The 19,974-nt window shown below is 39.6% G+C and overlaps 1 protein-coding gene across 2 annotated transcripts in view; it reads left to right on the top strand.

The window, feature by feature from the left end:
- The window catches only part of plekhg2 (pleckstrin homology domain containing, family G (with RhoGef domain) member 2), a 45,976-nt gene that overhangs the window by 8,736 nt on the left and 17,266 nt on the right, over positions 1-19,974 (top strand). The window contains exons 1-3 of one of the 2 annotated variants that reach the window (XM_053507903.1): positions 2,962-3,231; positions 4,893-5,287; positions 11,565-11,665. In XM_053507903.1, coding sequence (XP_053363878.1) covers positions 4,943-5,287; positions 11,565-11,665 — 446 coding nt within the window. In that variant the 5' untranslated portion in view covers positions 2,962-3,231; positions 4,893-4,942. Of the gene's footprint in view, positions 1-2,961; positions 3,232-4,892; positions 5,288-11,564; positions 11,666-19,974 lie in introns of those variants that run through there. The other variant, XM_053507902.1, reaches the window with a different exon arrangement.

The raw sequence follows: 19,974 nt of genomic DNA, 5'->3' as shown, positions 1-19,974 counted from the left end.
ATTCTTGTTCTTGTCCATCCTTGTCACTCCCAAAGAGAACTGTTCATTTCTGCCTCTTGCCTTCTCTTTAGTGCCACTGTCTCTAAGCCGTAGAACATCGCTGGTCTTACCACTGCCTTGGACACCTTTCCTTTCATTCTCGCTGACCTTCATTAAGAAAGCCAGCTAAAAAATAAAAGAGAAAACATTATTTGTGCAACTGAACTAATGATGCTTGATGGATAAAAAAAACATCTTATTATGTCAATCTGGCCGGGATTAGCACTATCACCTTGCACCTCCAGGGTCCAGGTTCGATTCCTGTCTCTGTGTGCATGGAGTGTTCTTTTTTATCTTAATTCTTCAATTGGTATTGGGTTACTCAGGTTTGGGCACATTTATTTCATATTCACATATAACAGTCCTCCCGAGTAGTACAACAAAAGCTGAGATTGCAAGTTAGATTCCCTGGTTATGCTACAGTCATCTGTAGTCTAGAGAGCAGATGGGCCATGCTCTCTCTTTGTGTGGCAGTCGGAAGGGGTGGATAGCGCTGTCCTTCAAGTGTGTTATGCCGTTCCGATTTTGCATGAGCAGCAGTTCTAAATGATGTTGTCAGCTGGGATCAAGTGTCTCAGAGGAAGCGCGTGACAAGTCACTGCCCTCACTGGTTGGTAGAGTGGGAGAGTGCCCAAGTTAAGAGATGGGTGAGAATTTGCTATGACTAAATTAGGGGGAAAATCAGGGGGAAAAAAACGTATCAGGTTAGATAATAATAGGTTGTGATTTACACAAATGTAAATAATAATAATAATAATAATAATAATAATAATAATAATCACTTATATAATTAGATATACAGTGGGGAAAAAAGTATTTAGTCAGCCACCAATTGTACAAGTTCTTCCACTTAAAAAGATGAGAGAGGTTTGTAATTTTCATCATAGGTATACCTCAACTATGAGAGACAAAATAAGGGAAAAAAATCCAGAAAAATCACATTGTAGGATTTTTAATGAATTTATTTGCAAATTATGGTGGAAAATAAGTATTTGGTCAATAACAAAATTTCATCTGTGTAGCGTAATGGCATCTGAACTCCACTTAGATTACCATTGCTCTTTGCCAGTGGAAGTGTCTGAATGTGTCCATGATAGGAAATTTAACCCTCAACACAATATAGTGGACTGAAATTTACGTTTTTACACATTGAAGGACCCGAAAACAGATTTTTTTTTAATTTGTCTCTTTCTCTGTCTGTCTGTCTGTCTGTCTGTCAGATTTTTGTCACAGCATCAACCAAAATGGTCTGGACAGAATTTAATGTAACTATGGCAGTTATTTAGGTATTTACCTGAAGTTAAATCTGTGCCGTGAATAAAATTAAATATTGAGTAAAAGTGACGCTTTCAAACTGGCTATGTGCCAGGTTATATCACAGATTCTACAACTTGATATCCAAGTACTGACGTTTAACCTGCACCTAAGTGAAATCAAAATGTTGAGTAAAAGCCATTTTATGAACAGTTATTTGCCGGATTTAATAATCTACTTTAAAATAAGATAAAGTACCTGCTCAATGTAAACAATCACCTGCACCGATAAATATTAATTAGAAAAGATAAACTGAATATTTTTACTGGGAATAGTTCATATTTGCACTGCTGAAACGACAGCACTGAAGTGGTATAAGTGAATTATGACGCACTGGAATCGTTTTAAGACAAAACTTTTAATCTTCATCTGAGCTCCTCTTTTGATTTCTCATCTGTGATTCACTCGGCGATTACCGAAAGAATGACAACTTAGCTTAAATGAGGCGGAAGATACTTAACCTTACAAAATTAGATTTTTTTGTATTAATAACATAGACAGATATATATAATATCAATGATTACATTAAAGCTGATCAGATTATTTTGAGATTAGGCCTTTTAACTATTTTTACACACTTATCAACAACAGGTAGTGTACTTATGCTACAGTAGTTAACCCAGAATAAGTATGGTTTACATTTTAAAAGAATTCTGACAACTGCTGTTGTTAGAGAGCAGGCCTGCTCATTTCCCTTTGAGGCCCAAAACAGCCTTTGATCAGACTTGTGATGTAAGGTCCAAAGGAAACGCATATTTGAGCTTGTTGTAGCACACAAGATGTATTTGCCAATTATATTTGCTTACCACTGCTATCCATAAATCGCCAAAAGAAAGCCCAACCCTTAGTTTTACTGGAAAGTACCCGTTCATCGTGTGTGTTCTGCCGTGGCGTTTAAGAAAATGCAACAACAAAACACCAGTTTAACCCGAAGCTGACAGCATTAAGACAAAACTATTTGCAAGATTTTTAAATGAAATAATATTGTTGTATTTGTTCATTAAATAGTTCTGGACATCATAAACATTACCTTTATTATATGAGAAATTGGTAACATTTCAACTGTTTGACTTTTTCTTAGCACATGTGACTGGCGAAGTGCATCGAACACTTTTAGAGGAAAGCAGCCGATCTCAGGTTTTGACCACATCCTCACCGGCAGGTGCAGAGTGCCACATTTCTACATCTTTGCAAAATTTGAACAAAGGAAGTAACACCATTCATGACGGAAAACAGCTCACGGCTCACACCGAAATGAATCCTGATTGTGAGCCCTGACAGCATTTCTGAGAATAAATGGAATAAATAAACAAATAAATAGAGACAAACATACAGTATACATAGTGAATGCATGTCTCTTATCAGGGTGTAAGTAAGATCTGCTTTTTAACTTAAAATAGACTAAAACCCAAAGCCAGGACAGACAGTGTATGTTAGTGCATTCTCCGTATTGACTCCATGAGCATGCATAACATGCTTTCATTAGGGTTTACGGAAATGCAACTCGAGTTTTCTGATTCTACAAGGCAACATACTAATGTGTTAGACAGGAAGAAATGGGTGTGGATGTCACACATACGTCTCTAGCTTACAGTAATATCAGTTGAACTGTTTTTCCTGGGCAAGGGCTGTCAAGCAGACGGTTAACTGACATGAGAGCTGGCTTGTCACGACCGGAAAAAAGAAATATATATAATCAGTTATAACTCAGCTTAGCTACTGCACCTGGGTTTAGTGTTCTACTGCAAGGGCTTTACAAAGCAGATTTACCATTTTTAAATGTTTATTCATAATCTAGCAAGTTATTCAGAGGTGATGATCATCATTCGCCTTATCTGTGTATAATCTGTGGCTCTGCACAGCACGAATCTCAATCAGGTAGGTTTCATTTTGTGTTTATTCTCTGAATCCAGAGCAAAGTGATTATTTTTTTTTCTAACTGTCCATTATTGAAGCGGTTAGTAATTGTGACAGACGTCTTTATAAATTACAGTCATGCTTCAAAAACGGTTTTATGCTCGGTTAGAACTGTCGTGCGAGTAGATTTGTAGTCACATATAACAAAATCAGCTGAAGATACTGTAAGCTATAAAACAGCAGGTCACACGGGCGTTATGAATTATGAGGGCCGGTTCAATCTATATTTCTATGTTACAAGTATGCAGAACAAAGCTATAGAAATGAATATTAATAGAGCAAGAATGAGTGGACGCTGCCAAGTTCAAACATTTTATTTGCGTAATTTACAGTAAATTTGTGTCCTTGTCGATGACAGCGAGTTTCCATATTATTAAACATAATATGAAGCATAACGCTTTCTTCCTCTCTCTCTCTCTCTCTCTCTCTCTCTCTCTCTCTCTCTCTCTCTCTCATTTCCCCTGCATTTTTTTTTCGCTGCCTTCTTCTTATGCTGTAGCTAAGTTGAATTCCTAAAGAGCCACATCAAACCCTTTGCTTGCAAGACCAAATAATGATTTAGTTTGTGTTTGTCTCTGTTCCAGAGGATGCATCCGCTTTACATTATCACACGTCATGCACTTGTCAAGTAGAATTTATATAAAGCTTTGAAACACTTTGGCCCTGCATTCTTTTTTCACTCAGTTAAAAAAAAAAATAATAAAACTTGGATCTGGCCTACTAGTGTACTCAACCGACCTCGAATGACCAGCCGATGAAGTGACCGGTCTAGCTAGCGATGATCTATGATTAGCCGTGGACGACATTACTCACTTATTCGCCTTATTTTCTCCACTTTTCACATTTGCTCGTGGGAGACTGCTGCCATATTGCTATTGATTTTGGAATCCAGCCAGCAAAAAGATAAACACTAACTTTTTTTTATTTTATTATTTTTTATGAGGAAGGCTAAATTATATTCCGACAATTCATATCGCCAAATTTCTTTCAAAAACTGGGACGAAGGGAAGTCTTTGTAAGCGGTTGTAGTGATTAGTTAGACGACTGGTAGACAGACTTGGCCAGTGAGCCGGCATAGTTTCCAATTGTTGACTGCTGGGTCACAGGAACTGGAGGGCTGTATGTCTTAGTTGGCTTCTGTTCCATTAAAGGCTCACCATTGTACTGTACTCCATGGCTGTACTTCTGCTTCCATACAATGCTCAGCTTTTGTTCCACAGTGGTCTGTGTTTGCTCTCTATGATGGCGAGACTGCTTTGTGCGAATTGGAAAACGTTATTACTTTTTGTCTAGTTAGAACATTACTGTGGTAGGCTTAGATCAAGATCTAGGCTCAAACAGGATGCATTTTGTTTGAACAAATCACATGTTTACAAGTTTGGTCATCCAAGAAATTGAGGGCAGGAAATTGTGATTTCTGTTTCCTGTCATTTCACTGCGTGATTGACGCACCTCCAGCTATCTGCCATGTATTTACGCACAGAGACAAAAAGGGTTTGATGGTAAGCACTTTGACTTTTAGGACTGAGACAAAAAAAAAACTTGAAACTTAAAAACCAAGTTACCTTTACTCTCTTTTTGTGTTTCATATTCTGTGTCTTCCTTTTTTTTATTCTTTGCAGCTGCTAAGCGGCCTTCCTCTGTCTCCTCACTGAGTGGGATCGTGAGCCGGATGGCCTCCTCTGGTGGCACCTCTCGTGGGAGCTGCACCTCCGTCAACACCGTTTGCTCTGACAGCGACCGGGGAGCGAGTCTCAGCTCCTCTACGTCCTCAGCCTCACTGCAAGATGGACACTCCTCCTCCTCCTCATCTTCACTGCCCTGTGGAGCTGTTCCAGCTTACGCATCGCTCCCCCAGCGCAATGGCTCTGACATCAGCTTGGACCTCACGCCATTGTCAGGCCCAGCCTCCTCGTCTGCCACAACCATGCCGAAACTTTCACGTTTGCAGCGGGTGTTGCTGGAGATCGTCGAGACAGAGCAGGCCTACGTGAGGGATCTAAAGAGCATAGTCGAGGTGAGGGTTCTAATTCACACCTCATGCTTTCAGTTCTCTTAAGTGCAACGTGAGGCATATGTCGTCATTCAGATGAAACCAGAAACTGTCAGTAGACCATTTTTTTCCCATGTCGTACATGCCTGAGGCATTTTTACTGAGTTAAAGGAGTTCAGACTAATACAAAGGCCTTTATCTTTACGTTAATGCTATCATATTTTCTTTACATGTAATATGAACTGCTTGTGTAGGTGGTAGAAGAAAAAAAGACAGACTTTTCACCGTGCCAGCGGCCATTTCTATGTGATCACCTCGAGATGCCATAGCACCATTCATCACACTCTCAGGTGGTGTGGAGGAGGACATGGCAGCGGATAAAAGCAACAGTACATTTTAATCTGTCACTTCAAAAGCACATTTGTGATCTTCCTCACTAGGGTCAGTCAACCAAGGACAATGAGGAGATTGTTGTTCATAGCTCGCTCACACATGCACGTACAAACACCAATCAGTTAGTGGTGAGTAGTATAACAGGCTCTCTGTGGAAACTCTCAACACATTGGTCATATAGTACATGGAGTCAGTCTGCTGACCTTGGGAAAGGTTGTTACGCTTCTGCGATGAAATTTAAGAATCATGCACTGCAAGAAAAAGATTCTATTAAATAATGTTTTATTGTAAGTAAATCATGATAGATGTCATGTGTTTGCAAAAAAAAGGGAACATGACTAAGGAAAGTGGTGCAATACTAACACAGACAGCTTGGGCAATATGTGGTGCAAGATATCACTTCTCATTACTATTGAAATAAAATATACTCTTTGATGTTGCTTGGAGATTGGTAACCCACCATTTTTGTCAAGGCACACCAAACGAGAAACCTTTAGTTCTAAAAAAAGAGTAAATATGCAGTTCCTTGAGTGACCACTAGGAGCTAGCTTAAAGAGTGAGTCAATCCCCACTTATGCTAACGGGCAAATTCACCACAGAAATAAACAACCTTGTACATATTGCAATACAATGCAATACAATATTGCAACCTGGTACAAAAAAAAAGCGGATTTGGTCTCCATAGCTTCCTATTTTGGGATGGATGGTGCAACTCAAATATGCATAAATAGGGGCTTAAGAAAATTTTAGGCGTCGAACCACTAGCTGTGTGCTATGCATCACTTTAGCTAACCAGTTGACATGAGAAACCGTGTAGGGTAGTGATGTTACTATGACACAGAGGCTCCGAACCTCGCTTCGAGGCGCATGTCGGTTCCCTGAGAGTCGCTCAAGTAAAGGCTTGTGCACTCTTCAGTTAATTTTCAAAGATTAATTGATGTTGATTATGTGTGTAAACATTTCCTCGAACAATGCAGCTGCATGTGCATGTTAATTATGCTGCTTGTGAAGTCGCGATCGAGTTGCTACACAAAAGCACCAATGAGCCCTTGAATGAAGCTTCATGAAATGAACCTTTGGACACTCAAGTGAGGCTTCATCACTAGTGTAGGGAATAGATCAAATCAGATGGGAGGTATAAATTAACATTAGCCATATTAACATTTTAGCTAGCTTGTGGTAACTTGTTCCAACCCACAGCCAGGTGCTTTTTGTTCCACCCATTTGACCATTCACGGATTATCCAGGGTTTATGCGGAGTCAGCTCCCAGCTCCCAGTCTCTTTAGAAAAACCTGTGTATGTTGTCATGGACGTTTTGTCCGGTTCTTATAATTACAGTATGCTTCAATCATCTTTATTGTTCACAAAATCAGAGAAAGTGGTCAAAGAAAATCAGATGAAGTGGTTAAAAGGAATTTTTTTTTGTTCTGGCAAGGTATGTTTCAGCACTGACATGCCCCCTAGTGGACATTTACAGTTCCAGATGCACAAAACATCTGCTGGGTTCTTCAGATGCTTCCTCCTGAATGTTCAATTGTTTTCTTATCAGAAAGGTTCAAAATATTTAAGAGGTTAAGTACTATAAGCTACATTATAAAGCCTAGAGTAACCCTAGGCCATTTGCTCTAAAATTGTCACTAAATGTGGATTTATGTTCAATATATAGGCAGAACTGACTCATTTTGGTTGTGACAATCATCTAAAGTTCCAAGGTGTAATGTTTGTGTAGTTCTCCCAGACATTGGTATTAATCAACATATTGTGTACTTAATCTCAAATTAAAAAAAAAAAGGCATTCCTGCATAGTTTTTTTCTTTCTAAAGGAGTTGGGCTTGGAACCTTCTCTCATTGGGAAAAACCCTGTTCACATGGAGACACAAATCAAAGGAGCCTTTGGAGTTTTAGATTCCCTTTAATTGTGGTGGTGCTTGGGTCCAATACAAAGTTATGAGGTGAGGATAGTGTTTATTGTGTCGGGTTGCTGCAGGTCGCAGAATGTATCGCCGTATCTTATCACTGCTGCGGGGGCTTTTGAAGTAAGCCTCTTTAAAACAAAGTGATAAAAAAAAGAGAAGATACTCAAGTGTGGCCTGCTCAGTGAAGACGGTGATAAATTACATACTTAAAAAGTTTTCTAGTGGAGGAGCGCTGCGATTTTATCAGTCTGCAGCCTCAAAATGGGGTGTGATTGTTGGATGATGTCAGAGCGCTTTTTCTGGGATTTGCACATATCATGTCTCAAACCCTGGCTGAGCTACTATTAGCAAGAGCTGTCTGGTTTTAATAGAATGTAAGTGAAGAACGATGTCTGATTTGCTTTTGAAGAAGAAAAGTGTTCCTACCCTTTATTTGTACTGTACATTGAATAGAGTAGGTATTATTGTTAGTTTATTTGTTTGCATGTCCTTTAGTATTTATCTGTATGATTGTTTATGTGTAATATGGAGAACTTTAGGGTACCAGACTGAGTCAAGCCCCCTTTTTTCCTTTTCCAGGACAGGAAACAGGGGGGAAGGGGGTCTTGGCTGTAACCCCCCTTTCTGGAGCATAAGCAGAGGGGCCCACTCGCTGGAGAGGGACAAACCTCTTCTACAATCTATGACCTACTTTCTCAGACAAAGGAGAATATGTGCAACTCCTGTAAATCTCACCCTGTCTCTGACTTTTATTCCTTTGTCTGACTTTTAATGAAAACGTCCCTCCTTTTCTTGTTCTTTATCCTAGCAATCTGTGGTTGACTCTCCCAATCTGATTCTCAGGTTTCTCTGTGTCTTTGTGTGTTTTGCACTTTTCCCTGTCTCACTGTCATATCCCTCACTCATTACCTTTCTACCCTTCATAGCTCGCACATCATCTGGGGAGTTTTTTGTATCTGTCCCTTGACAGACTGTAAATCAGCATGATAGCGGTGGCCCAAACCGGCTTCGTCTTTCAGAGGTGATGAACGTGTCAGACTCCTCATTTTCCACCTCATTTTGACCAACCACGTCCTGTTTGCCTTCCTCCGACACCCTGGCGGCTCTGGAAACAAACACGCGGCAAGAACGAAAGAGCGTCTAGTTTCGCATTGCAGGAATGTAGCAGCCTTACAGGCGACAGAGGGAGGCGGTCGGTGTCCCGAGCGCTTTGCTTCATCATAATGTTTCGCATGCCTCATAATGTTTGTTTGTTTTAGAGCTATTTATTGTTCTAGTCCAGTCGGGACCACTTTTGGTACAGTTTTTTTTGGTATTTGGTTTACTTTGGGGCCCGTTTTAATATCAACTACAGTGATTTTTCTCATGGTAGATTACATCAGAAATTAATAGCACTACATACTGTATTTGTTTGCACTGAAAAGCTGCAGAATTAAAGAGTTAATGAAGCCAAGCAGTGACAACTGATACTGTGTTGATGGATGTGCCTGACTAGCACATTTCCGAAGGGTCAAATTATTTGGCGGCATTAAACAAAGAAAACAACTAAGGAGATTTGAACTGACTGGAACTGGTTTCCGAATCCTTCGACACATTGTCAAAACCTGGAAGGATCGTATTGGACCGTTCACAAAATACAGTAATGAATGGGGAGCTCACTTAAACGCTTGGTGAAGTTGCATGGTGAAAGTCAACAGTGATAACCATAGGTATGTTTAGTTGTGAAAGTAAGAACATTTCAATACGCACACATGACTAAACAGCTGTGTCGCCATAAGAACAACACGATAAAAGGCTTCAATTGATGAGGCAGCATAAGGATTGAACTTTAGAGCAATGGAGAAATGTCATGTGGTTTGATGAGTCCAGGCTTGGACAAAGCAATGAATGCATTAGAGTAGGAGGGGAGGCACATGAAGCGATGCACTCATCATGCACATTGGCCACTTCACAAGCCTCTGGAAGCAGTGTTATGATCTGGGGGTGTTTCAGTCAGTCAGATCGAGGCTCAGCAAAGTGATGATAAGTGAAAATAATCTCAGCTGATGACCTGAATGACAACATTATCACATCCATGGAGTTGATGTCACTTGCATTTTCCAGGACTTGAATTGTGAAAGAGAGTTGGTTCGGGGAGCATGAGGAATCGTTTTTCGCACATGAACTGGCCTCCACATTGTGCGCTGCAATCAAAGCTTAAGGTGATTGAATGAAATATTAGAGTGTGCTACTTCTTTATTATTATTTTTTCTTTCGGGCCAGGCAGTGTATAATTTCATTGGAACGGATTCCGCACAACATTCGTATTTTTAAATGACACTGATTTGATTGCAACATGTGTTTTCCACATCAAGCTGATAAAATAAATGGATGACTGCAGCATAATAATTAATGATTTCTCCTTGCACTGCACATTTTTGTGTGTTCCCAGCTTCCAAACCATCTGACTCAACTCATCAGCTCTCCTGATGAGGGTAAAATTGTGCGTTAGAGCAGAGGAAACTGAAACAGTGCAGAAAGGATTGTTTCAGGACCAGGATTGGGAAACATTTGTGTATAATTAAAATCGCTCTCATGACCTGGTGGGTTTGAAGTATTAGTGTAGCACAATAGTCTATTGAACGGAGAAGACCTGAGCCTCACTACAACAAACCTAATATTCACTTATCATTGACTCGACCTTTAGAACTTCCTGTCTCAAAGAGTACGACTGCAGATCAATCGCTGCTATCACTTCACCCAAATGAGGATGGGTTCCCTGGTGAGTCTGGTTCCTCTCAAGGTTTCTTCCTATTACCATCTCGGGGAGTTTTTCCATTGTCACTGTCGCCGTCGTCCTCGGCTTGCTCATCGGGGACAGTCTTATCACTTTGATTCATACACATTCACATGTCATACAGACTTAAATAGTTCTGCATGCGACAATGTCAATTGTTAAAAGCGTTATACAGATAAAATTGAATTAAATTGAATTAATTACTGTAAACTGGTCAGTGTGGATCTAGGGGGGATCAAGGGATGTGCGGTACTAATACACCATGGATGAGACACCAGTGGAACACATTTTAACCTAAGGTCTGTTTAGCTTGGACATACATGTCGTGCATGTTTTTGTGAAAAAACCAGGGATCCATTCCAACAACATTGGGTTCGAGATCCATTCTGTACCAGTGTCCCACCCTCCAAGATGTACTAATCATCATAATTCTGAACAGGTTCATTTAGCTGTGAGCTTGATTAGCGAAGCTGCCTTCGCATCCTTGTGTGCTCTAGTGTTGTTTAGAAAAGCCAAAGGGAAACTGTTACACTTGTGCATGCTTTCTTTTATCTGTACTCGCAAGTTGGTATTTGCTGGTCTTGAGTTAATAAAATTGTCTATGTTTGCTTGATTTGAGTCCTGTTAGCTGATCAGCTCCGTTTATAGTGAGGTCTAATAGGATTGGAAACTCCTGCTCTCCTCATGTGCTCCGCTGCATCTGCGTGATTACTGAGAAGACTTATTTTCTCATGAGATCAGATGATGGCTTTATTTCCTGGGTCAAGATAAGATAAATACAGATAAATCTCAAGACAGGGAAGGTCTTTTAACCATGCATTAATTGCATTCCAATTTTCTGATGCGTTTATAAGTTCGGTTTTAGTGGTCAGTGTCAGCCGTTTCCCTCTTTTAAAAAAGTCTTTATGGAAAAGGAATTATAAGCAATGATTAATGTGGTTGGAGTGCGTTAGGTGAGACGACCTTCCTGCTGAGTAAGGATTAGTCGTGGTAGACACCATACCACGTGCACGTGCAACTGATTTGTTTATAATTGCTTATAATGGAAATAAGATAAATGAAAGCAAATTACAGATAATTATAGGCGAATAAAATGTCATATAGCTCATAAGTTTTTGATAAGCTCTTGCCAGAGGGCTGGAAACACTTTATCTACAGCTGATTTAATGCCTCAAGGTTTCAGCGCATTCTTTCTATCTCCTTTGTCTCCCTTAGGACTATCTGGGGTGCATCATTGACTATGGAGACCTGCCTCTTAAACCAGAGGAGGTGAGCACGCTGTTCTGTAACATAGAGGACATCTATGAGTTCAACAGGTGAGCACTGTTACTGTATGTTCTGTTTTCTCTCGCTTTCTCTGTCCCCACTTTTTTTTTCCTCCCTCTCTGCCCCTCTGTGTTTTGCAGTCATGTCTGGGTCAGAGGTAGTTTTGGTCAGACGCTGCTGCTTGGGTGGTTCTTCTATCTGTTTAGCAGTTGGCCCAGACTGTAGACAATTACAGAGAAAAAGACAATGTCCAGGCAGCAGCCAAGAGGAACGCTGTTTGGCTTTTGAGGCTTTCCAGAAGACTCTCACTCTCAGTCTTGATTGCTGTCTTTGCAATGCTCTTAACAAGCCTGGGTCATTACTTTTTTTTTCTTCTTTTTTTTTTTTAACAAGCACAAAAAGGCTGCTATGGTTCAACACATCCTGGTTTCATACAGGGAGCAGTGGTGCAGAATAAGGTCCAGATGCATTAAATTATATATTTTTTGGCTTTAAAACAATACATATTACAAAAAAAAAATTAATACTAATAATTACTTCATTTTTCATAATTTAATGTATTTTTGTTCTAAAATATATGAACAATCTTGCATGACCCAGTACAGTATCTCAGTCGTTACTGGACAGCTAGTGGCATGATGTATTGTAAATGAAGGAATTTACTGCTTATGTATGGCTAAGATGGAACAAAACGTGGTTTTTAAAAATAACAAAAGGTCGACAGTAAGGGAGGATGACATACCAAGTGAAAGTGCTTGATCTTAAAACATTTTAATATAATATACAAATCATGCTACCATCTTAATGAGATATTTTATTAAAAAAAAAAAAAAAAAAGGTTCTACACCTAACCAAGCCTGTAGAATAATCAAATTGTACTTTAGGTAGATTCTGTCATGCATTTTATTTAATGAATAATTGATTTCTAGACAGGCAACACGCTGGCGTAGTGGTTAGCACTGTCGCCTTGCAACTCCAGGGTCCGATTCCTGCATGGGGTTTGCATGTTCTCCCTGTGTTTGGTAGGTTTCCTCGCAAACTTCAAAGACATTTTCAAAGCAGATTTGGCTAACTGATGTTCCCAAATTCCCATAGTGTGTGAATGCACAAGTGGAGGTCCTACTACGGTTGTAAAAATGTGAATAAATGCAATGGTAATCATCCTTGGCCTCCACGGTCCCTAGTTGGACTACAGAGGTTCCTAGATGGATGGATGGATGGAATTTCTAGACAATGTATGGTGAAACAATTAAAAACAAGTCCATATATGGTACATTTTTTTATATTTTCATAAAAAGTGAATTAATTTCTTATTTTAGTATGTACAAAGAAAAACAAACAAAAATATGTACTTTCCTTGATTTCATACAGAACATACATTGACTGATTATATTTTTTCATATTTCCTTATAACTCCCTTATGGGCTTTACAGAAGAGGTAATGGTAGTTTTTGTCTCTCAGTAATCATTTTTTGGTCAAACATTTTCTGCACAGCTATCATTTGATGTTAGATCACTTGCGGGTGTTGAAGGCTTCAATATAAACTCGGCTGTTTCCTCACGCCAGTTCCCTTGTCATCAGCTGTTTCCCTGCACCAGTCACCAGCAGTCACATGAATCCGGCTGCCGTCCGACTGAAATTCTTAGGATGTTTGTAATGTCTTTCGAGGAAGCATCTTCAGGCCTTTTACTTTTCATCACCCGAAGACCTTTCCTGCTGAGGGCTTGTGTTTTTTGTTTTTTGTTGTTTTCGCATTTCACTCTCTCATGTCCACTCCAGGCCTTTCTCATTACAGGACCTCCTCTGGCATTGCTAAATGATGAAATCTAACGTGACGTTTTCCCAGCAGCCCTCATGGGAAATCCACTTTGCTATGCGGTAACAGAAAATCTTAGAAAAATTTTGGATGTATTTCCTTCATGTTATATGGTAATATTTATAAAATGTAGGGTGTCAGAGCCAAGTTTTTTGTTCCTTCCTCAGGCGCTTTCCTGAAATTTGATTTGCGTGTAAGGGGATGAGAGTTAATCACAGTTCCGCTCCAGCCCAGATTTGTTCCTCTTTCTTGTAAATAATTGTTTAGAGTGGAAGATTGACCTTGGTTTTTTTTTTTCCCACAGTTTATATTTTTCTTTCTCCCGCTCTTCTTTGTCTTATCCATTTCATCATCTCATTTCTATGGAATGGGGTCCCTGTTTTCACTCACAGTGCTGTTGTATCTTTTTCTTGGCACCAGTCAGAGCATACAGATGTCATGTTACCTGGAGCCAAAGAAGCCAGACTCTGAGATAGCTCTGTAGGCTTCTGTCATGAATATTCTACACATGGCGTGTTGAAGCATAAAGGCACAGGCTGGGAAGCAGACAGACGCTTGTGTCTTCTCACACTCGTTATGTACACTGCCTGGCGGAAGAAAAAAAGAGTCACCGTTTCTAAGGTGCCGAATTATTGGGCTGCGTCAAGGAGATTCGAAATGACTGGAATTGGGTTCAAAAATATCCAGTACATTATTAAAACATGTGGAACTTGGGGAAGAGATGTGGCCAGAAAAAAAAATCATGTAATTCAAGGTAAGTAGGGAAGCACATGAAGAGATGTACCCATCATGCATAGTGGCCACTGTACAAGCCTGGGTGTTATGATCTAGGGTTGCTTTAGTTGCTCAGGTCTAGGCTCAGCAACGATATATGGCAATTAAATAAAGTCAGCTGACGATCTGAATGTACTGAATAACCAAGTTATCCAATCTATGGACCTTTTTTCCTTCTTGATTGAGCAGGCATATTTTAGGATTCAAAGTGTGAAAGCCATCACTGTGCACCATAACCAAAGCTACAGGCAGTCAATGGAATCTTGGAGTGTGTGACTGTTTTTTTTGGCCAGACAGTGTATTACATATCACTTGTACTATACTCTATCACCCACCTGTTGCCTGATTGGATGTGAGGCATTCCATGAGTGGTGATAATAGACCACAACAGCACTGGGATATTTAACAGGTGTTCTAATAACCGTTAAGTGTCAGTCGCCAGCATGGGTAGAGGGGAGAGCAGCCGCCTGCCAAAACCCCACATTCAAAACTGGTCATGGAAGCACTTTCAGCAAGAAAACACATCTGATAATGTTTCGTCTTCTTCAACAACACTTTGTCCTTAGTAATTGCTTCTAAATATTTTAACTTGCCGTGATGTTCTGTTTGTGAACTCGCTTCCAACAAAAGGATAACACATGGTATTTGGAACAAGTGATTATACACCTTACACGCACAAGCTTATTATTTAAGGCTATCTGGGATTCAACCTTGGAACCTGGAAGTTTACCATTATTATACATAGTAGCGGTAAGAATTTTAAACTTCTTTCACCCCTGTTAATTTACACTCATTGTCACTAACTAATCGTCACCAGTTTCTAAAGTTATGGTTAGTTAGTTGCTGGAGGAGGGCAGTTAGATAGTAACTGCTTAGATAAAGAAATACAGTAAATCATAATGTGTTAATAATAATATAACATAAAAGCAATATCACACTCAAGGTTGTGCTGTTGTACTGAATATCGGCATAGCTGTGATGCAGTCGTAGGTACGAGGGTGCAGCTCCAGTACTAAAGCTATTGCAACTGTGCTGATATTCAGTACAACAGCACAGTAACTTAAAAAACTTGGTTATTTAGTACATTCGGATCGTCAGATGACTTTATTGACGTGTGTAAGTGTTAGTCTTTCTTGTATATTCTTTGAAGCAAGGCTTATGAATTCAGATACTGAACCGATGAACTGATGAAAAGACTTTTCTCAGTGCAACATATTTTTAACCTATTCATCAGACACTGGTGGTTCAGCACCCATCATGCATAGTGGCCACTATACAAGCCTCTGGAGGCAGTGTAATGATCTCGGGTTGCTTTAGTTGATCAGGTCTAGGCTCAGCAACATTATGTGGCAATAAAACGCAATGAACTAGGTGCTGACAGTCTCTTTTCACAACTATTTCCTTAGGAGTTTTACTCCCATGGATTGTTTAGCATTGTATTACTTGTCTGAAGCCAAGATCTTCAATATGCATTTGTAGAGGTGTTGTTCAGCATGATCGAATCTCAAACTCTGATATGCATTACCCATAACCCCAACATTATTATAATTCTAACCTGTTGAATGATTAAACTGTTTGCATGGTTAGTCACTACTTTTCAACCTAGTGAATGAATTCATCATATTAATAACTTTATAAATGAAACATGTTGTCTTTATGTGACTTTATGTGAGAAACACTACTGTATAGTATATTGCCAAAAGTATTCGCTCCCCTGCCTTCACATGCATATCAACTTGAGTAACATCCCATAGGGGATATTTGTTGGCCCCACCTTCTTTGCATCTATAACAGCTTCAACTCTTCTGGGAGGGCTTTCCACAAGGTTTAGGAGTGTGTTTATGGGACTTTTTGACCATTCTTCCAGAAGTTAGACACTGATGTTGGACAGGAAGGCCTGGCTCGCAGTCTCCACTCTAATTCATCCCAAAGGTGTTCTATCGCTTTGAGGTCAAAGTAGTCGAAAATTCCCGTAACCACACTAATAAAACCTTGTGGAAAGCCTTCTTAGAAGAGTCGAAGCTGAAAAGGGTGAGCCAACATCAATATTAAACCCTATGGATTAAGAATTGGACGTTGCTCAAGTTCACATGCATGTGAAGGCAGGCGAGCGAATACTTTTGGCAATATAGTGTATGTGGTCCACCAGGGCAAGAGGCCTAACATAGGCATGTAAAACATGGGCCCGCTTCAAAAGCATATTTCTCTGGGAGTCAAAAAGGGGCATTTATTGGAATCACCAGAAAGATTCCTCAGCTATGTGAAATCTAGACCTCTGTGTGACCTCAATCTCCTGTATTCTTTCATCTTCGGGAAAGAGTTCTTGATCTTTTGCATGGTTTGGTATTATGTTTTTTTTTTCCCCTTTGTTTGAAGTAGGACCCATTTTAAGCCGCGTCCTTCGCTTAAGATAGACTTAAACTTAAGATAGGACTTCCCAGACATTTATACACCCATGTTGTTTTATATGATTTAGCAAAAACAGAGAGACACTGATAGATTTCTACACTTTTCTGATCCAGTGCTTAAAAATCTTGAAATTTTCAGTGTGATTGGATCGCTGCATTTTTGTACAACTGTGTAAGATGACTTTTTAACACCGAGGACACGTTTAAGTTTTTAAAAGTATTGTAGAATGTGGTCACTGGTTTAAAAATGTTAGAGTTAAATGTGAAACAGTGGCGGTAAATGATTCATTATTCACAATGTAGTGAGAACACCCTTCTTGTGAAATTCAGCTGTTTCTGGTGCTGTTTACTGATTTAAAAAAAAAAAAAAAACATGGCAATCTCTAACAAAGCTTGGAGTTTAGCTCGTGAGACTAGGCGTCACTAAAAGAGGCCAAAACAAGAAATGCTGCACTGGTTGAGTGGCTCTGGATGGAATCATGCTTGCAGTGCAACTTAAGGTTTGACAGATCTCTAAAATATATGAGCACAGTGAAAAATGCTTAAATAAAGTAGCTTTTCCCCTCTACATACCACACTAACTGCATTAGCAGACAAATACTGAGAGTGTATGAAAGAAGCCAGATGACTGTAGGCGAAGTTAGAGTATAGAATAAGAGGCCAAGAAAGTCTTAAAACAATATAGGAAGAAAGTAAGGTGGAGATGGAAGGAATGAAGACAAGGAAAGGAGGTTTTGCTTTTAAGGTCACTTGCAGGTAACTCCCTTTCCTGATCCTGCTTGCCATGACTATAGGAGGAAGAAATAGGGATCATCAGCATCCTTCCTTCCAACACTTCCAGTGTTAAATTCCCCAGGCCACTTCGCTTTCACCACATAAGGATTCCATAACATCACGTCTGGAACACATGTGGTTTCTGCAACCATGATTCATTATACTGCATGCTTTATTAATCACCCGTGACACATTTAAAGATCTGATCAGGACTTGGCCTGCTTTTCCTAATGGTGTTTAGGGTCTAGGTTAGTGTTTTACAATTGACAGGATGGAAAAGTAAGAGCAAGCCTATAACAAGCATAACTTATGTCTTTGGCTCTAGATGAGCCAACAGTTCTCAAAATTCTCAGCTGATGAGACAGGTTGTTGTTATTTTCATTTTGGCTACCGGAGGTTGAATGGGCCAGGGGTAGCTTAGTGGTTAAGGAATTGGACTACGGTTCGGAAGATCCCAGGTTTAAACCCCACAACCACCAAGTTGCCACTGTTGGGCCCTTAAGGCAAGGCCCTTAACTGTTCAGATGTGTAATGAGATAAAAATGTAAGTCGCTCTGGATAAGAGCGTCTGCCAAATGCCCAAATGTACTTGCCAGTAACCCCAATTTTTCAATACCCTCTCCCAATTTCTTAACACGTTCAAAATTCTCCTACATTTCTCACAATTTATGACAAAATTTCACACCTTTCCACACATTTTTGTGTTCCCATATACAGCCGTACCTCATACATTACCCCATTTTACATGTTTCCATAGGGAATAATGTAAATACAGATAATTTATTCTAGCCACCCAAAATTATTACCAGTATTTACTATAATCATATTTTTGCATATAAAAACAAACAAAACACAAGGCATGTAAATGATGTAAAATATTAAATAACCTCACTTAACCTTAATTTATGATTCCTCTTGGCACTGGCTGCTTTAAAAATGAAACTGAAAGTGCCTCTTCTTGCTAGCATTATAGGGACCCATGGTCACAAAATGCAAAAAAAAAAAAAAAAAACACAAAAAATATGTAAACTCAACGCAAACATGTTTTGAACGGCTCCCGGACATACAGTATGTGAAACTTTTGTCTGTCTTTGTTCTGTATGTCAAGGTACCACTGTACTTATTATTTTATTATTTTTATTCCTATTAATTATTGTGGGTAAGTTTTTTTTCTTTCTGAGGCACGATCCCCAGAACGTCTCTTTGTTTTTGAAATCTTTCCTATTTTATAGTTCAGGTCAGCAAGTCTGGGCCTCTGATCACAATACCATACTTATTTAACCATTTAATATGTGGAGCAACTTTCTTCTGGAAAAAAACAAAAACCCCTACCCCCAAGTTGCGTAAACAATATCGTTCTGTCCTGCCTCTTTATTGTAATCAAGCCTCGAGCATCACAAACCATAAATGGTACTTTGGAAATGCCAGCTCCTTGGTGTGTTTTACAGCACGTAGCCAGCATGAATTCCCCTCCACTTTTGTTATAACCAAAGCGAAGCCCACTCACCACAAAGGGCATCTGCAGAACGTGCTCTGTCTTCAGTGGGGTGGGGGGGGGAAGCTGGATCGCAGCGGTTCTCCCCGTGAACTTTTCCCCTCAGCCACATGTAGGCGTGATCAGAGAACTTACAGAAAACCAAGTTGTTTTCTTTGGAGCATCGGGGAGGGTTCCCCACAGACTGACCACTGTAGTAGCGTGAGGCCTTTTTAGTGATGATAGTTCAAAGTTTGCTGATGAATTGAATGAAGTCCAACGTGTTCAGTCAGTTAAGTTTTCACCCAGTTCTTTTTAGATCTTTTAGGGGAAACCTGACGCCAAAACCTCTGGAGACCAAATGAAAAATCCTTTTTTTCCCCCTGTTTGATGGTAAAAAAAAAGAAAAAACTTTAAATGCCTCTACTCCTCTTTTGTCTCACCAATGATGCTGTCCAAGATAATCCATGCCTGCTGCTTTTGATTCATGCAGTCACTATAAGGAGGGCTCCTTTGCTTTCTCTCTGTGCTCACTGGCATTTAAAAGATATAAATCATGTGTACCGTATTCTCAGGAAGCATATTTATCTATGTATATGACGTGATAACACTATAGATATCCTAGTTAAGTAGAAAAATGTGAGCTGGCAGCAGACACATGGCATGCACATATTCAGAATTTTTCAGCATTTAGGTCCAGGGGTCCGGTAACAGAAAATCTGAGGATGTGGGTTCAATGTCTGTATGGTTTGCTCTGGGGATCTGGGGGAAACAGGTTGGGGGTTGGTATCAGAGCCAAAATAAGATGTATTCCATCTGTGTTCTTTTAAGCGATAGTGGAAAAGAAACAAATGAATTCTATGTGGAAATGGAGACAGGGATCAGGGTTTACTGTAGCCAGGACCGTCCCCTTGAAAACACCAGTCCCAGATGTCTCCATAGAAGGAGAATTACACTTCTCAAACAAAAAACAGTCCTAAATCTTAAAAAAAAACAAAAAAACGTATATATATATATATATATATATATATATATATATATATATATAATAAATGAATGGGCATCCATGTTGTATGATGTGACACTGCATATATTTCAATTATTTCTCATGC

This window comes from Clarias gariepinus, chromosome 11, assembly GCF_024256425.1.
Source record: "Clarias gariepinus isolate MV-2021 ecotype Netherlands chromosome 11, CGAR_prim_01v2, whole genome shotgun sequence".
Classification (NCBI taxonomy): domain Eukaryota; kingdom Metazoa; phylum Chordata; class Actinopteri; order Siluriformes; family Clariidae; genus Clarias; species Clarias gariepinus.
Note: the sequence above shows the minus strand (reverse complement) of the source record. Positions and strands in the feature narration are given on the sequence as shown.